At 42.5% G+C, this 17,536-nt stretch overlaps 1 protein-coding gene across 5 annotated transcripts in view; it reads left to right on the forward strand.

Annotated features, from left to right (window-relative positions):
* ATP10D (ATPase phospholipid transporting 10D (putative)) overlaps window positions 1–17,536 on the forward strand; it is a 126,924-nt gene that overhangs the window by 91,604 nt on the left and 17,784 nt on the right. For all 5 annotated transcript variants that reach the window (XM_069593060.1, XM_069593062.1, XM_069593063.1 and 2 more), the window contains 5 exons: window positions 1,468–1,594; window positions 3,216–3,400; window positions 6,571–6,880; window positions 9,808–9,884; window positions 11,512–11,637. In XM_069593060.1, the coding sequence (XP_069449161.1) occupies window positions 1,468–1,594; window positions 3,216–3,400; window positions 6,571–6,880; window positions 9,808–9,884; window positions 11,512–11,637 (825 nt within the window). The remainder of the gene's footprint in view (window positions 1–1,467; window positions 1,595–3,215; window positions 3,401–6,570; window positions 6,881–9,807; window positions 9,885–11,511; window positions 11,638–17,536) is intronic.

Here is a 17,536-nt window from a genome sequence, read left to right on the forward strand (position 1 = left end):
AGGAAAATCTAGTAAGGCCTAGGGCAAGGGAAGAATGTACTTATGGGGAAGGGAAGGGAGTCTGCTATCAAGATATAGCTAAGACTTTCTTCCTTGTTTCTTGTCCTTCAGTGATTTATCTGTCAGTCCACACAGGGGAAATACTGGAGGAGAACCAAGGAGGCTGCTCTTGCCAACTCTCTCGCTTCTCCATAACTACCTCCCACCCATTCTGTCATCCTCTCCCTCCCTGGATCTGAGCCCTGCAGTTAATTTTTGCTGTGTTAGAAGCCAGAGTGTCAATTTTCTGTCCTTCATTGTGAGCTCTAACTAGTAGAGAAGGTGGAGAGAAATGGGTAGATCAAAGCATCCATTCTTTATTGGCTGTCCGATAATTCCTAAATGATAGAGCTCCTGAGAGAACTGCGGACTGAATTGGAGTCTTAACTGAATTGGAGACTGTAACTAGGTCCTGAGACCAGTGCAGGCATCTCTCATTTCTTTCCCAAATTCTAATTCTTGGGAACTGCCTTAGGGAAAGTAGCATATTTTATAGACTCCGAAGCACTTCATATCAGCTGCAAGGATAATCAAAAGCCTGTCTCACACATGGTTGTAAGAGTGAAGAAATCAAGATCAAAACAGAGCCTCTGCCTTTTCAGTGGGAATGATTTCTGTCCTAATAAAGATAGAGCCCAGCAGATGTCAGATTCTCCCAAATCAAATTACCTTGTGGGCAGGAATGAGTAGAGAAATTGGCTCACCCCATCAACTCCATGCTGCTTTATAAGAATTGAAAGTAGATTTCTTCTCTACAGCAATCTGAAGACAGAGGAACATGTAGCATTGGTTCTTTCTCTAGGAATTCCACTTAATGTTTTGTTTGGAAGAGAGCTTTCTTGCTTCACTCATTCGGCTTCCTCTTTCTTTTAACGCCTATGAATAACTCACCCCATAAACCAACCATCAAAAGTAATCAAAGGTGGGACTTTCCCAGTGGTCCAGTGGTTAAGAGTCCATGCTTCCAATGCAGGGAGTGTGGGTTTGATCCCTAAGTAGGGGAACTAAGATCCCACATGCCGCATGGTGCGGCCAAACAAAACTGCTGCTGCTATAGCTATGTGACACCTGGAATTGAGTACCTAACACCACTTTCTCAGCTGCACCATTAGAATCCCCCTGGATTTCACTTTCAAGTGGCTCCTTTCTCTCTGCATAGTTCCTGGCTTAAATAGATTAACCCACTTTCATCTTATGAGTAGAATTTCCTGGAGATACTGAGCTACGGGGTCCATCCATCCTCAGGGTTTTACTAGTCTGATCACAAAGCTTGGGAGGTTTGCTGCCAGGTATGGTATTTGGACCTGGCCTAAGTGAACCCAGAAAGGGGTATACCTAAAATGAGTTCATGATTTGATATTTTTCTAGCGTGGGTCTTGACAGGTTTATCACATAGCTTGCCTCATAGCTTTTTCCCCTCCCCCATAGGTCATGAGTGACACTGAATATGCAGAGTGGCTGAGAAATCATTTTTTAGCTGAAACCAGCATTGACAACAGGGAAGAATTACTCCTTGAATCTGCCATGAGGTTGGAGAACAAACTAACTTTACTTGGTAGGTGGACTATGGTGTATTGTCTTAATGGAGAATTTTTTTAAATGCCTAATGTCTCTGTATTAGTTATTCACCAGTGCCTTTTTTCCCACTTTGATCTAACAGATACATATGTTTCTATCCACCCTGTCCAGTTTGATTTCTACCCACCTTCCAATCCTTCCCAGTCCGTTTTTGAGCACGGTAAACTTGACTTCATTTGTGGTAGGCTCAGCGTGATCATCCTTAAGATCATTTAATTCAACACTTAGCATAGAATATAAAGCTGAATAAATACCCTTGGTCAAGAGAAGAAAGCTAGAGTTTCTTGCCAGGTATTGGATAAGGTTTTTTAATATGTTGTCTTTTTGAATCCCACACTACAGATCTGTTTTACATAGAAGAAACTTGGTGCAGAGCAGTTTAATGACTTGTTCAGAGTCACAGTCTAGTCACTGGCAGAGCTGGAGAAAAGCTCAGAGCTATCCATCTCTCACTCTAGGGCCCATATTCTTTATTCTGTGCCTGCAATTGGACTAAATTTTTTTTTCTCTCTTACTTTTTGGTTTCAGCTAAAAGTTGCACACCTGACACCTCTTGTTTCAGATTGAACTGCATCTTAAAATCACCTGGAGGAGTTTAAATAATACCAGTGCCTACCCCCAGAATCTGATTCAGTTGGCCTGATATATGGCCTGGGTATTTGAAGTTTTCAAAGTTCCCCAAGTAGTTCCCAAGAGGCAGTCAAGGTTGAAAAACACAGTTTTAGAGTCTGGACCTCTAGGTACTAATATAAATGCTAACACACCAAAATACCAGTCTCTAAGCTCCATTCCTCAGGTTCAGAGAAAAGCAATGACCTGACTTGGTCTCTAGCCAGCCGAGTAATGATCTTCCTCCCAAGTCGTTTCTCCATGACAGTGTGAGTGGTCTATAATAGATCCACTTTTCCTTGTCTGCGGTCCCAAACTCAACATGCTCTGTGGCTTTACTGCCAAAACTCATTTAGTGGCCAGATCAGGCCTGATTTGATAAGATGGTTTAAAGTATTTGTTATCCTAATTAGTGTGATTATTGTAATTTATAAGTTTTGCTAAAGAAATATTAATATGCTTGATTACCAGATATTATAAGATATGACTCATGTACCGTGTTACCTAAAAATCTGCAGAGACTTTGAGTTCCAAAATAAAGCTAGTCTCAGTTGTTTTAGAAAAGGAAATTATGGACTTATAGTATGAAAGAGCATTGAAAATAGATATTATGGGTTACTGACCAGAACATTCTTTAAAAGCCTGTCTTTACCCTTAGGAGTATCATAGAATTATAAAATTGGGGAGTAAGTTTATATAAGTAACTGAATGAAATCCCCTCAATCCCCCTAGAAGAAAGCTAGCCAGAAGGAGAGCAAGTGAGTTTGATAAACTCATTGAGTGCTAAGGCTTTCCTCCCCCAATATTACTTTTTTGTATATGATTTTGGTCTGAGGAGTCAACATTTTATTTGGACCCCTTGAAGCTACAGGAGTGGTTTGCATAGTCCAGAACAGGATCAGCTAACAGATAGGTTCCATCACAGTTTAGGTGAGCTTCAGCTGGCTTTTGTTTCTTACAAGTGCTGTTAAACTCTGGTTATTTTCTAGGTGCTACTGGCATTGAAGATCGTCTGCAGGAGGGGGTCCCTGAGGCTATAGAAGCCCTTCACAAAGCTGGAATCAAGATCTGGATGCTGACAGGGGACAAACAGGAGACAGCTGTCAATATTGCCTATGCGTGCAAATTACTGGAGCCAAATGACAAGCTCTTTATCCTCAATACTGAAAGTAAAGTATGTACCCTGAGATTAGCCCAGTCTCCTTTTTTCCAAAGCCAGTGGAATACTTGTGATTTCATGACTGTTAGGAGAAGGAAAAACCAATGACCATTAACTGCTTGATAATCAGTTCTTCTGTCCAGCAGTGGGACTTCCCTGGTGGCTCAGTGGTAAAGAGTCGGGCCTGCAATGCAGGAGACCTGGGTTCGATCCCTGGGTCAGAAAGGTCCCCTGGAGAAGGAAATGGCAACCCACTCCAGTATTCTTGCCTGGAGAATTCCATGGACAGAGGAGCCTGGCCGGCTACAATCCATTTGGTCAGAGGAGTCAGACACGACTTAGCAACTGTACTGCTACTACTGTCCAGCAATGTAGCTGGTTTAGTTATTTTAAAAGCTTGGAAAATATAATGATTCAAAGGAAAAAATTCCCATTAAAAGAATTTCCAATGAATTTGCTTCTCTCTTACCCCCATATTGAATTGTCACTGAGTTGACCAGATTTAGCCCATGATGACAAAATATGTCAAGATGTGAGGCAAGCATCTTCCTCCCTTTCAAGCTGAGGGGAAGTGATTTCTGGTGTAACTGTGTGAATATTTTCCTGATAATTCTAAAATTAGGCTCAGAGGATAATCTTGCCCTCTAGTGGCAGATTTTATACAGTGCACCTGAGAATATCAAAAGTTGAAAGAACTTGAAGGGAAAAAAGTTTTTTATTCTCCTTTTTTAAGGAGAAGGAATTTAAAAGGTTTGGATTCAGCCTATATTTTCCAATACCCTCTTCCCTCCAGCCTTGTTACTAATCTCTAACACAAATAATCTAATTAGTGAAAGTGAGGTTGCTCAGTCATGTGCGACTCTTTGTGACCCCATAGACTGTAACCTACCAGGCTTCTCTGTCCATGGGATTTTCCAGGCAATAGTACTGGAGTGGATTGCCATTTCCTTCTCCAGGGGATCTTCCCAACCCAGGGCTCGAACTCAGGTCTCCCACGTTGTAGACAGACGCTTTACCGTCTGAGCCACCAGGGAAGTCCTGTCACTAATCTCTAACACAAATAATCTAATTAGTTAAACAGGCATTTTATTGAAGATTCTTAATACAGTGACACTAAGAATTTGTGTGTGTTGTATAATTTGCTTGGAAAACCTTCCTCCTTCCTTCCTAAGTTGTCAGGCTCTATCAGTCACGTTCATTTTGCCATAGCAACCTACCTCTCAGAAGTTCTCTGGAACTTGCCACCCAGATCATGTCTTGGGTCTTGGCCACAGGCTACCATGTTTGATTAGCCATGTTTTTATGGCCAATCGTCAATCAATACCCAACTAGATGGTACACTTTGAGGGAAGAGAATTTTCCTTAATACAGACTTAGTTCTCCTTGGCAGTGGACAGTGGCCCAGGAACCCATAAGCAAAACTAGCAGCCAGATCCCAGTATCAGCAAGGGAGTTAGCACCAGAAAATGCCTGGTCATTTTAGTCACTAAAATGGATGTGCCCTTAAGTCTAGTAAGACCTGGATTCAAATGCTTAGCCTGCCAGTGACCAGGTATGTGACCTTTGGGAGTTAACCGCCTGAGTCATTTTCCTTAACCTGTAATGTGAGAGTAGTGCCCATTTCATAGCATTGTTGTGCATATTAAATGGAAAATGTAAATTGTTTAATATGGCCCCTGGCAGATGTAAGGGCTCCCCTGGTGCTTCGCTGGTAAAGAACCCGCCTGCCACTGTAGGAGATGTGAGTTCGATCCCTGGGTTGGAAGATCCCCCAGAAAAGAAAATGGCAACCTACTCCAGTATTCTCGCCTGGGAAATCACCTGGACAGATGGGTCTGGCCGGCTACAGTCCATAGGGTTGCAAAAGAGTCTGACATGACTTAGCAACTAAACAGCTCACAACAGGTTAATAGGAGGCATCTTGATTTTCAATGACTGCAGAGTATGTTACCTTCCAAATGTACCATTTTAATTTAACCCAACTCCAGAGGGTTTTTAAAGATAATTTTTTATCTTTTTTTTTTTTATTACATTTTGAGCCTCTAATGAGCATAGTTGATTCATTGGGGACATTTGAAGTGTATGGGATCGGATTTGTACCCATGGTAAAGGTTGCCATTTTGAAATTGAATCTCTTGTTTATTGTGTATGTGGTTGTTAAGCATTGTTTCTGTGTGTGCCTACATATCCATACCTACTTTTCATCCATTTTATTGTGGGTTGAGAAATAGTTGATAAAACAGCATTTGAAATAAGAGAAAATAGCCTCTGAGTGAGGAACTCTTTCCTGAATAAATTTTTTTAGACTGAGTGTATAAACTTAAGTGCACTGCTCTAGGCTTTTGTTTGGCTCTGTGTGTCATTTGACACTATAGTTTCTGGTTAAATTTATGGTGCTTGTTTTGAGTAGAATTCATCAATGAATATTTATTGAGTGACCAACTTGGTCCTCTTTTAGGCGTTATGATGGTTTCAAAAATAAATTAAAAGTGCTGTCTGTCTTCAGAGACCTTCCTAACAAGCCTGGGGTGAGGAGAGTGGAGGGATTGTATGCAAACCAGCCGTGATGAGGCCGCTGAGAACAGAACCAGAATGTTAGCTCGGTGAGGGTGGGGACTTCCGGTTCATTGACTTGTCCCCAGCACCTAGAATTCTCAATAAATAGTTAAGTGAATTAGTGAATAAATGTGTGGAATCAAAAAGAAGAGAAAAATAATAATTACTGTTTTAAATTCCGAGTATTGTGCTTTACACTAGGAGCTTTGCGTGCATTATTTCACTTATTCCTCACAACAGCTGTATAATGTAGACATTTGTATTTTTCAGATTAGAAAGTTGAGGGTGAGAGAGGTTATGTAATTTGCCTAAAGCCAAGCACATAGAAAATGGAAGAATGAGACCAGAGCGCACTTGATAGTTTGAGAAGTAAACTGCACAAATAACAAATCTTAACACTTATTTCTCAGTTGTATAGTTGGAAGTGAGATGTTCCTCATCCATTTATCCCCTTCCCACATACACATAGAAGCTCTGCAGAAGAGCGTGAGGTCTTCAGAAGGAACCTGTTACTGCCTCCCTGGGGTTGCCTGGATGCGGCAGATGTTAAAGAATAGCAGTGATAAATTTAGCTGAAAGTGGCCGGCAAGGGAGCCCCGAGGCTAAATGTCTGTGCCTCTTGTTTCAAGAATGCCTGCGAGATGCTGATGGATACAATTTTGAAAGAACTTCAGAAGAACCCAGCTTCTCCGGAGCAAGCATCGTTGAGTGTGAGTTTACACCAGCCTCCTCCCACCCTGCAGGGCTCAGGGCTTCGGGCCGCACTCATTATCACAGGGAAGACCCTGGAGTTTGCCCTGCAAGAGAGTCTGCAGAAGCAGTTCCTGGAGCTGACTGCTTGCTGCCAAGCTGTTGTCTGCTGCCGAGCCACGCCCCTGCAGAAGAGTGAGGTGGTAAAACTGGTGCGCAGCCACCTCCGGGTGATGACCCTGGCCATCGGTGAGTGGGAGTGGGACCCAGCCCCATGCTTCTCCCTTTCACGTCACACCAAAGGCTGATTCTTCTGCTTATCCTTTCTTCCGTACATCCCTTTGCCCTTCTGTGGGTCTGTCCTTCTCCTCCCTTCTTTCTCTCCATCCCCCGACTGTCTCCCCTTTGCCCTCCATCACCTATTTGGCCCCCTGTTATGAATCAGGTGGTAGAGGTGTGACATAGAAAACAACATAATAGGAGTCTGTGTTACATATCAGATCCCCAGATCACCTGGATTAGGAGGGTTATGTAGTTAAACGTAGACCTGATGAGTCCCTGAGTTCTACCTTCAAGAAAGTTAAAGTCAGGAAAATTAACAATTCATTTATTTATTTGTTCAACAACTGTTTATTGAGTGCCTTCTATGTACCAGGCATTATCCTAGGCAGTAGATAAAGACGAATGTACAAGACCAACAGAGTACCTTTTCTTAAGGAGCTTACATCTAGGAGGAGGGCAATGCAGTAAAAAGTGAAACAAAACAAAAAGGTATAAAGATTTAAGATATCAGATAGTGACAAGTGCTGTTGAAAAAATTAAAATCAAGGGATGAAGAGCATTGGGGGAAGGGGAAGGGGCTGCTATTTAAAATAGGTTTTTCAGAGATAGCCTTACTGATTAGATGGTATGAGCAGAGACTTGAAGGAGATGATAAAGCAGCCATAGGAGATCTTGGCGGGGTGGGGGCGGGGGGGGGGTGGTGAATTTCTGGCAGAGAAGACAGTGAAATGTCAGGATATGGACCGTGCTCAGTGTGTCAAACCCAAAGCAGGTTGAGCAAAAGGAAGAGTCTTCTGCAGGTTAATGAAGGGTAGAAACGTGGCAGGCAACCAGATCATGTAAAGTCTTGGAGGCCGTTAGGAATTTTGGCTTTTATCTGTGGAGATAGGGAGCCGCAGGAGGACTTTGGGCAGAGGAGGGACATGAGCTGCCTTAAGTTGAGAAGGTTCACATTGGCTGCTGTGTTGGGAGTAACCACTGGGTCACAAGGACATAGGAAATCCAGTTGAGCAGCTATTGGAATAATTCAGGGAGAAGAGAACTGTGGCTTGAGCCCAAGTGGGAGCAGAGGAGGTGGTGGGATGTGATCAGATAATGGACATGGTTTGAAGAAAGAGCTGGTGAAATTTGCTCATGGCTTGGATATGTTGAAGAATAGTAGGCGTCAAGGGGGAGGTCAAGGGTTTATCTCTAAGAATATAAAGGATGGAGTATCCATTTACTGAGATGGAGTCAGGGGAAGCAGGAGTTGGGTCTTACATTAAGTTTGAGAAATCCATTAGATGTCATCAGTGATGTTAGGCAGGCAGCTGGAGATACAGTCTGAGATTTTAGCAGTGAGGAGTTGGCTAGAGACATAAATTTGGGAAGTCTAGTGATGATATTTAAAGCCTTGATGTTAGATAAGATCACCAAAAATGAATATAAGTGTAAAAAAGAAACAGGGTGAGAGTAAGTTCTGTGACACACCAAAATTCAGACATCAGCACAATGAGAACTCAGTCTTCCCTTATAGTCTCTGCTTCTACCTGGATTATTTTCAGTCTCAGGTAGCCTCTCCCCTCAGGATGCTGTTCTAGCCACTGAAAATTCCCACCTTTATATCTCATCCTATTAGCAACCTCAGAGAAATAGTAGTACATGTTTTCAAGTTGCTGGAATAAAGTATCAGGATTAGGGTGGAATTCTGTTCAACTGTCCTATTGAAAGAACATATAAATGAGTGAACTGTTCAAGGCCCTGGATCCATATGTTCCTGAGGCTAGAGCCCTGGACATGTCAATTATATCAATTAAGTTGAATCATGTACCCATCTCTGAACCAATCACTGAGGCCAGGGAACAGATGATGCTAATTCCCCGGGCTTTCTTCAGTTGCCCATCCCAAATCTGGAGATTTGGGTTCATCCTAACAAAACACATAGACTCAGTCCCCAGGGAAAGGTCGGATACTTCATTAGAAAACAAGTAAAGTTTGCTGGGCAGTTGGGAACAACCAATGTTCATTACCAGTGGGAATGTAATAACTCCTCTTAAGAAGTTGCCCCTGTGTTGAGACAAGGAAATCTATAGCAACCATAATACCATGTGACAGGTTTACTAGAGACATACTCAGTGGTACTTGAAACCTAAGGAAGGGGCATCATATCTAAAAGAAATATGACTTCCCTGGTGGTCCAGTGGCTAAGAGTCCACCTGCCAATGCAGGAGACACGAGTTCAATCCCTGGTTCAGGAAGATTCCATATGCTGTGGGGCAGCTAAGCCAGTGTGCTGCAGCTGTTGAAGCCCATGCTCAATAGAGCCTTTACTCCACAACAAGAGGAGCCGCTGCAAAGAGAAGCCCTCGCACGGTAACTAGAGAGTAGCCCTTGCTCACTGCAACTAGAGAAAGCCCACACATAGCAACAAAGACCCGGTATAGCCAAAAACAAGCAAATGAGTATTATTTAAAAGGAATATGAGATGGATTTCCCAGAGGAAGTGATATCTAAGCTGAGAGAGCAGTTAAAATCGAGCAAGGTGGCGGCGGGGGGGGGGGGGGGGCGGGGGGGGGCGGGGTGCGGGGGGAGGTGATGAGTGTAGTGTTATAGAGAAACACTAGGTGCAGGGCTAGAAGAAGCAGAGTATATCTGGGAAATTGGAAGTAGAGTGAGTGACATAGACAAAGGGGAGGCTAGCCCAGGTAAAGGATTTTCAGGTGGTACTGATTTAGAATTCTGATGGCAATAGGAGGCCACCTTGAATTCCTGCTTAGCCAGCTTCCAGGCAGCTTGGAGACATAGGATAAACCTTGAAGGATTGATTCATTTGTTGGCTTGAGAGGCTGCTACTGATTTGCAGTTTGCATCTTTTCTTTGCTCCTCATCCGTTTCTCTTCTCCTGTCTCACGAAGGTGATGGTGCTAACGATGTCAGCATGATTCAAGTGGCAGACATTGGCATTGGTATCTCTGGGCAAGAAGGCATGCAGGTGAGTAGATGTTGCACACCCAAATACCATAAACTTGACCTTCCCATCCAAAGGCAGCCTTCTCCACGGTCACGTCTCTGCGGTAGAGTGAGGCTGTCTGCAGCTAGCTCAGAAGTAAGTGACAGGGTGTTTATCCATTCATTTGCCCAGTGATTATTTACTGGGTGAGTATTATGGTATTTTCCTGGGTAATTTTAACTCACTTGTTCGGTTTTAAAAATAAAACGTATATAAATCATAAGAACATATGTGTTATCTCTGCAATAACTATGGCTTTACGCTGAGAGCTACTAAGGATTTGAATAAAAGACCTAAAGATCCTAAAGAGAGAGGGAGAAGCGAAGAGAAGACAGGAGAGAAAGAGGGAGATGTGCTTGCCAGTTTTTATGTGTGCACGTGTATGCATTGGATAGTGTTGAAGGCACAAAACTCAGATAGAGGCTTGGCCAAAAGACTGCTTGTCATGATTGGAGCAAGTGCTGCCAAAAGAAAGTGGGCTGTGCGGCTTAGGGTTTCCTGAGAATTGTAAACTTTGATGTCTTTACAAAAGATGAGAAATTCAAATATCTCCTTTGCCTGCCGTGTTATTAATAGTCACGTGAAGTCATAACTGTATACTTTTATATTCTCTTCGTTGAGGAGAAGCAAATGCTCCCTCAGAGTTCTAAGGGAGCTGCTTTCTAGGGAAAGCACACTTGCCAAAATTATGTCATGAATAGTAGACCAGAGAAGTGTTGTTTCATTGGATCATATTGGAAAGCTGAGTGGTAACTCCAGGCAACCCGTTAAGGCTCTGTATGCATGCATTTTTGCTTGTTTGGAGAGGGTTTTTTTTGGGGAGGGTTGGGGGGGTATCTCCATGTAAGGCTTAAACTACATATTTAAAAAAATTTTTATTTAAGTATAGCTGACTTACAATGCTATGTTAGTTTCAAAATGAATTAATTATACATATACCCAACTGTTTTTAGATTCTTTTCCCACATAGGCTATTACAGAGTATTTAGTAGAGCTCCCTGTACTGGGCAATAGATCCTTATTAGTTATCTATTTTATATATAGTATATATATCAGTCCCTATCTCCCAGTTTCGGAGAAGGCACTGGCAACCCACGCCAGTACTCTTGCTTGGGGAATCCCATGGCCGGAGGAGCCTGGTAGGCTGCAGTCCATGGGGTCGCTAAGAGTCAGATACGAACTGAGCGACTTCACTTTCACTTTTCCCTTTCATGCATTGGAGAAGGACATGGCAACCCACTCCAGTGTTCTTGCCTGGAGAATCCCAGGGACGGTGGAGCCTGGCGGGCTGCCGTCTATGGGGTCGCACAGAGTCAGACACGACTGAGCAACTTCACTTTCACATCTCCCAGTTTATCCCTGTCCCCTTGCACCCTGGTAACCATAAATTTGTTTTCTACATCTGTGACTTTGTTTCTGTTTTGCTAAGTTCATTTGTACTCCTGTTTTTTTTTTAGATTTTCATGTATGTTTGATATTTGTCTCTGTGTGATTTACTACATTTAAACCACATTTTGACCAGTCTGAGCCTGCTGGAGGTCAGGCTGCCATGCTGTGTCTGTTCTACTATGTTTTGCTCGGGGTGACATTCTCTCCGCCGTCTCCACAGGCTGTGATGGCCAGCGACTTTGCTGTTTCTCAGTTTAGACATCTCAGCAAGCTCCTCCTCGTCCACGGGCACTGGTGTTATACCCGACTTTCCAACATGATTCTGTATTTTTTCTACAAGAACGTGGTATGTAGCTCCAGAGAACTCATCCTTTTCCCTGTGGCCCTTCCTCTCCTGCTGGTGTAAGGGGTGAAGAGGGAGGGCCCAACCTGAAGCTTACTTTGCTTGTTGATGTTTGGGAAGCAGCCAGGATGACTCCTGCTGTCTTACTAGGAATAATCTGCTATGTTTCAGCAGCTGATAGCAAATTGCTAGGCTTGTCCATCTGCTAGCATTTTCTATTCCCTATGCATTTAAATTCAATTAAACCCTGTCTGATTCATTTAGAATCCAATTTTTGACCTTCTGTAAAATGATTGTGACAAGCAGAATTATGAAATGTTTAATGCTGTCTGTCAGGAGAGAATGAAAAGGTTTGCTTCCATGTTACAGGAGATTACTTAAAAAAAAAGTCTGCTGTCCCTAATGGATGTCCCATGTGGTATGTGGAAGATGCAGATACAAATGAAATCCTAGGATAGTGCCTTAGTCTATAGAGCTGGCTAGTACCACTAGATAAGGAATTCTATGGCAAGCCTGTAAAATGTGTTTGTACTTGGTAGCTGTAATTCTGAAAAGGGCAGAATTTGATTAGTAAGCATCTTGGCTTTTAGTCTTCAACTTATTGCTTAAATTTCAGTTTTCTCTTTTATAAACCCATGTTGACCTTAGGTTGCTTCACCTAAATCCCTTCTTAGTGGGATGATTAGGTAAATATGTCATGATTTTCAACCAAATTTATTCTTGGTCTTTTAAGTCCATATGTAGGAAGTTAGTAGTAAATAAAAATTTACATCACTACTGAAATACCATCTTTAGGGAAAAGATGACTTTGGGTCATTTTTAGATCTGTGCATGTGTGTGTTTGTCTATCATCAGCAGGAACATTTTTTTTTTTCTTCTAGCACAGTGAACTTTTCAGGAAGCTCTTGGTACTTTACTAATTAGAATTAGCATACTTAGTCACCAGAGTACATCATGCAAAATGCCGGGCTGGATGAAGCACAAGTGGAATCCAGATTGTCAGAAGAAATATCAATAACCTCAGATATGCAGATGACACCACCCTTATGGCAGAAAGTGAAGAACTAAAGAGCCTCTTGATGAAAGTGAAAGAGGAGAGTGAAAAAGTTGGCTTAAAGCTCAACATTCAGAAAACTAGGATCCAGTCCCATCACTTCATGGCAAATAGATGGGGAAACAGTGACAGACTTTATTTTCTTGGGCTCCAAAATCACTGCAGATGGTGACTGCCTCCATGAAATTAAAAACACGCTTGCTCTTTGGAAGAAAATCTATTACCAACCTAGACAGCATATTAAAAAGCAGAGACATTGCTTTACCAACAAAGGTCCATCTAGTCAAAACTATGGTTTTTCCAGTAGTCATGTATGGATGTGAGAGTTGGTCTATAAAGAAAGCTGAGTGCCGAAGAATTGATGCCTTTGAACTGTGGTGTTGGAAAAGAGTCTTGAGAGTCCCTTGGACTGCAAGGATATCAGACCAGTCAAACCTAAAGGAAATCAGTCCTGAATATTCATTGGAAGGACTGACGCTGAAGCTGAAACTCCAGCTTTGGCCATCTGATGCAAAGAACTGACTCATTTGAAAAGACCCTGGTGCTGGGAAATATTGAAGGCAGGAGGAGAAGGGGACAATCAAAGATGAGATGGTTAGATAGCATCACCGACTCTATGGACATGAGTTTGAGCAAACTCCGGGAGCTGGTGATGGACAGGGAAGCCTGGAGTGCTGCAGTCCATGGGGTCGCAGAGTCAGACATGAGTGAGCGACAGAACTGAGCTGAACATTTAGTCAAAGTGTTAATAAAAAACTTTACAAAAATATTTGAAATGCATAATATCTCTGTCTGAATGTTGACTGTAGGTTAGGCTGTGATTTTAATGTAAAATTCCAGGACTTAGTGGTCTGTGACTTTAAGAAAGGAGCCCCTCTCCTAGGTTTCATTTTCATATCTTTGCGTTTTTCTGCTTCTATTAATATTATAATGCCCTGATTCAAGAGTGGAAAATCCACCTGCAATGTAGACACAAGTTTGATCCCTGGGTCAGTAAGATTCCCTGAAAAAGGAAATGGAAAACCCATTCCAGTATTGCCAGGATAATCCCAGAGGAGGAGCCCGGTGGGTTACACTCCAAGGTTAACAGAGTCAGACACGATTTAGCGACTAAACAAACAGCAGCAGTTATGATGCAGCCTACTCCACCACTCCCTCCTTTTAACTCCATATTTCTAGCTAATATTAGAAAGGGATGCCTCATATTCTTGGAGAGAGAGAATGTTTATTTGTAGAAAGCCCATCACCAAGGAGCAGGGACCCCATGGTCTTTCTGCTCTGTAAACCTTGATGGCTGTTCACACTGAAATCCTCTCTACTTGTTTCTGCCTCTTTCTTGCCTAGCCAAACAGGGACTGATTTGTAAACTATGGAGAATAGGGCCAGTATCAGAAGCCATTTGAGTAGCTTAGCTTTCTGAGACTGTGGTTCTTTGATCTTGACCAACTTTTGAGATAGTGATGAAGGCTATGGATTCAGTCCCCAGAATAGCACACTAAACCACTATGTTTTCAGGAGTGATGCATAATGCATATCAATGGACCCTAGGCTAAGAAACTCTATTCTAAGGACCGTGGCCTCCATCCTAAAGTGTTCCAAGGTATCTATGGTGCCAATAATAATAATATCTGAATCAATTAATGTTAATTAAAAGGCACTTTATTCTTGCCTTGAGAACCCCATGAACAGTATTAAAAGGCAAAAAGATAGGACACTGAGAGATGAACTCCCCAGGTCAGTACGTGCCCAGTATGCTACTGGAGATCAGTGGAGAAATAACTCCAGAAAGAATGAAGGGATGGAACCAAAGCAAAAACACCACGCAGTTGTCAATGTGACTGGTGATAGAAGCAAGGTCTGATGCTGTAAAGAGCAATGTTGAATAGGAACTGGAATGATAGGTACATGAATCAAGGCAAAGTGGAAGTGGTCAAACTTGGCAAGAGTGAACGTCAACTTTCTAGGGATCAGCGAACTAAAATGGACTGGAATGGGTGAGTTTAACTCAAATGACCATTATTTCTACTACTGTGGGCAGGAATCCATTAGAGGAAATGGAGTAGCCAACAAAGGAGTCAACAAAGGAGGCCAAAATGCAGTACTTGGATGCAGTCTCAAAAATGACAGACTGGTTTGTGTTCATTTCCAAGGCAAACTGTTCAATATCATGGTAATCCAAGTCTATGCCCTGACCAGTAATGCTGAAGAAGCTGAAGTTGAATGGTTCTATGAAGACCTACAAGACATTTTAGAACTAACACCCCAAAAAGATGTCCTTTTCATTATAGGGGACTGGAATGCAAAAGGAGGAGGTCAAGAAACACCTGGAGTAACAGGCAAATTTGGCCTTGGAGTACAGAATGATACAGGGCAAAGGCTAATAGACTTTTGCCAAGAGAACACACTGGTCATAGCAAACACCCTCTTCCAACAACACAAGAGAAGACTCTACACATGGACATCACCAGATGGCCAACAGCAAAATCAGATTGATTATATCCTTTACAGCCAAAGATGGAGAAGCTCTATACGGTCAGCAAAAACAAGACCAGGAGCTGACTGTGACTCAGATCATGAACTCCTTATTGTAAAATTCATACTTAAATTGAACAAAGTGGGGAAAACCACTAGACCATTCAGGTATGACCTAAATGAAATCCCTTATGATTATACAGTGGAAGTGAAAAATAGATTTAAGGGACTAAATCTGATAGAGGGCCTGATGAACTGTGGACAGAAGGTTCATGACATTGTACAGGAGACAGGGAGCAAGACCATCCCCAAGAAAAAGAAATGCAAAAAAGCAAAATGACTGTCTGAGGAGGCCTTACAAATAGCTGTGAAAGAAGAGAAGTGAAGTGAAGTTGCTCAGTCGTGTCCAACTCGTTGCAACCCCGTGGACTGTAGCCCACCAGGCTCCCCCGTCCATGGGATTCTCCAGGCAAGAACCCTGGAGTGGGTTACCAAAGAGAAGTGAAAAGCAAAGGAGAAAAGAAAAGATATACCCATTTGAATACAGAGTTCCAAAGAACAGCAAGGAGAGATAAGAAGGCCTTCCTCAGCAACAAATGCAAAGAAATAGAGGAAAACAATAAAATGGGAAAGAGTAGAGATCTCTTCAAGGAAATGAGAGATACCAAGGGAAAATTTCATGCAAAGATGGGCTCAATAAAGGACAGAAATGGTAGGGACCTAACAGAAGCAGAAGATATTAAGAAGAGGTGGCAACAATACACAGAAGAACTATACAAACAAGATCTTCATGACCCAGATAATTACCATGGTGGGATCACTCACCTAGAGCCACAGACATCCTGGAATGTGAAGTCAAGTGGGCCTTAGGAAGCATCACTATGAACAAAGCTAGTGAAGGTGATGAGCTTTTCCAGTTGAGCTATTTCAGATCCTAAAAGATGATGCTGTGAAAGTGCTTCACTCAATATGCCAGCAAATTTGGAAAACTCAGCAGTGGCCGCAGGACTGGAAAAGGCCAGTTTTCATTCCAATCCCAAAGAAAGGCAGTGCCAAAGAATGCTCAAATTACTGCACAATTGTGCTCATCTCACATGCTAGCAAATTAATGCTCAAAATTTTCCAAGCCAGGCTTCAGCAATACGTGAACCGTGACTTCCAGATGTTCAAGCTGGTTTTAGAAAAGGCAGAGGAACCAGAGATCAAATTGCCACCGTCCATTGGATCATTGAAAAAGCAAAGAGAGTTCCAGAAAAACATCTTATTTCTGCTTTATTGACTATGCCAAAGCCTTTGGCTGTGTAGATCACAATAGACTTTGGAAACTGCAGGAAGAGAAGGGGACAACAGAGGATGAGATGGTTGGATGGCATCACCGACTCAATGGACATGAGTTTGGGTAAACTCCGGGAGTTGGTGATAGACAGAGAGGCCTGGCGTGCTGCAGTCCATGGGGTCATAAAGAGTCGGACACAAATGAGCAACTGAACTGAACTAAAAAGGCACTTTATAGTTCATGAGCAGTTTCTAACTGGATCTTGATATTAAGACCTGATGTGGTATAATTCTCTATGTCTTTTTCAGACATAGAAACCAAAATTTATAGAGGTTTTTAAAATGACCTAAAGTCATATAGTCATATAGAAAGTGTCCCCTGGGACTTGAAACAAGACCCCCTAAATCTGAGTTGAATGACCTTTCCTGTGTCCTACATTGCTTCTGGGCAGAAAGCTTTTGCTATTGCAGACTCACTGCACATGAGACAAAATACTGAAACCATTGTGAATGTGTGTGCCTGGCCTCTGGGATGACCACCTGTCCTGGTTTGCCTGGGTCTGCCCCTGTTGAAGTCATAAGAGTACTGTGTCCTGAGAGACCCCTTTGCCTCAAACAAACTGGGATGGTTGCCCACCCACTGGCACCATCCCACTTCACCACGAAAAAAATAATCGAGAACCCAGAAAGCAATTGAATGAACATTTGTTGTGATGGCTGCTACCTACCAGCGCAGGTCCAGCTTCTCTTCATCTGGAGCTGGAATGTCTCTGAATCCTGGCTCTGCCACTTATCTGCCGGGTAACTTTAGGCAAGTTCCTTAGCCTCTCCCTGCCTCACTTTCCTCATCTGTAAAATAGGAACAACAATAATTTCCAAGTTATTATGAAAATTAAATGAATGATTTATAAAGCTCTTAGAATCATGAGTGCCAGTACCACATAGTAAACTGACTGTATGTGTGTGTGTTTAAATAAAACATTTACCAAAAAAAAGAAAAAGCTGTAAGGTCAGCTGTGGTTCTCCATTCCATCAGAAAAGAAGCTGTACTGAGAGGCTGAGATCACACCATTCAGAACAGCACTGGGTGGCATGTGTGGT

This window comes from Ovis canadensis, chromosome 6 (genome assembly GCF_042477335.2).
Source record: "Ovis canadensis isolate MfBH-ARS-UI-01 breed Bighorn chromosome 6, ARS-UI_OviCan_v2, whole genome shotgun sequence".
NCBI classification, from domain to species: Eukaryota; Metazoa; Chordata; class Mammalia; order Artiodactyla; family Bovidae; genus Ovis; species Ovis canadensis.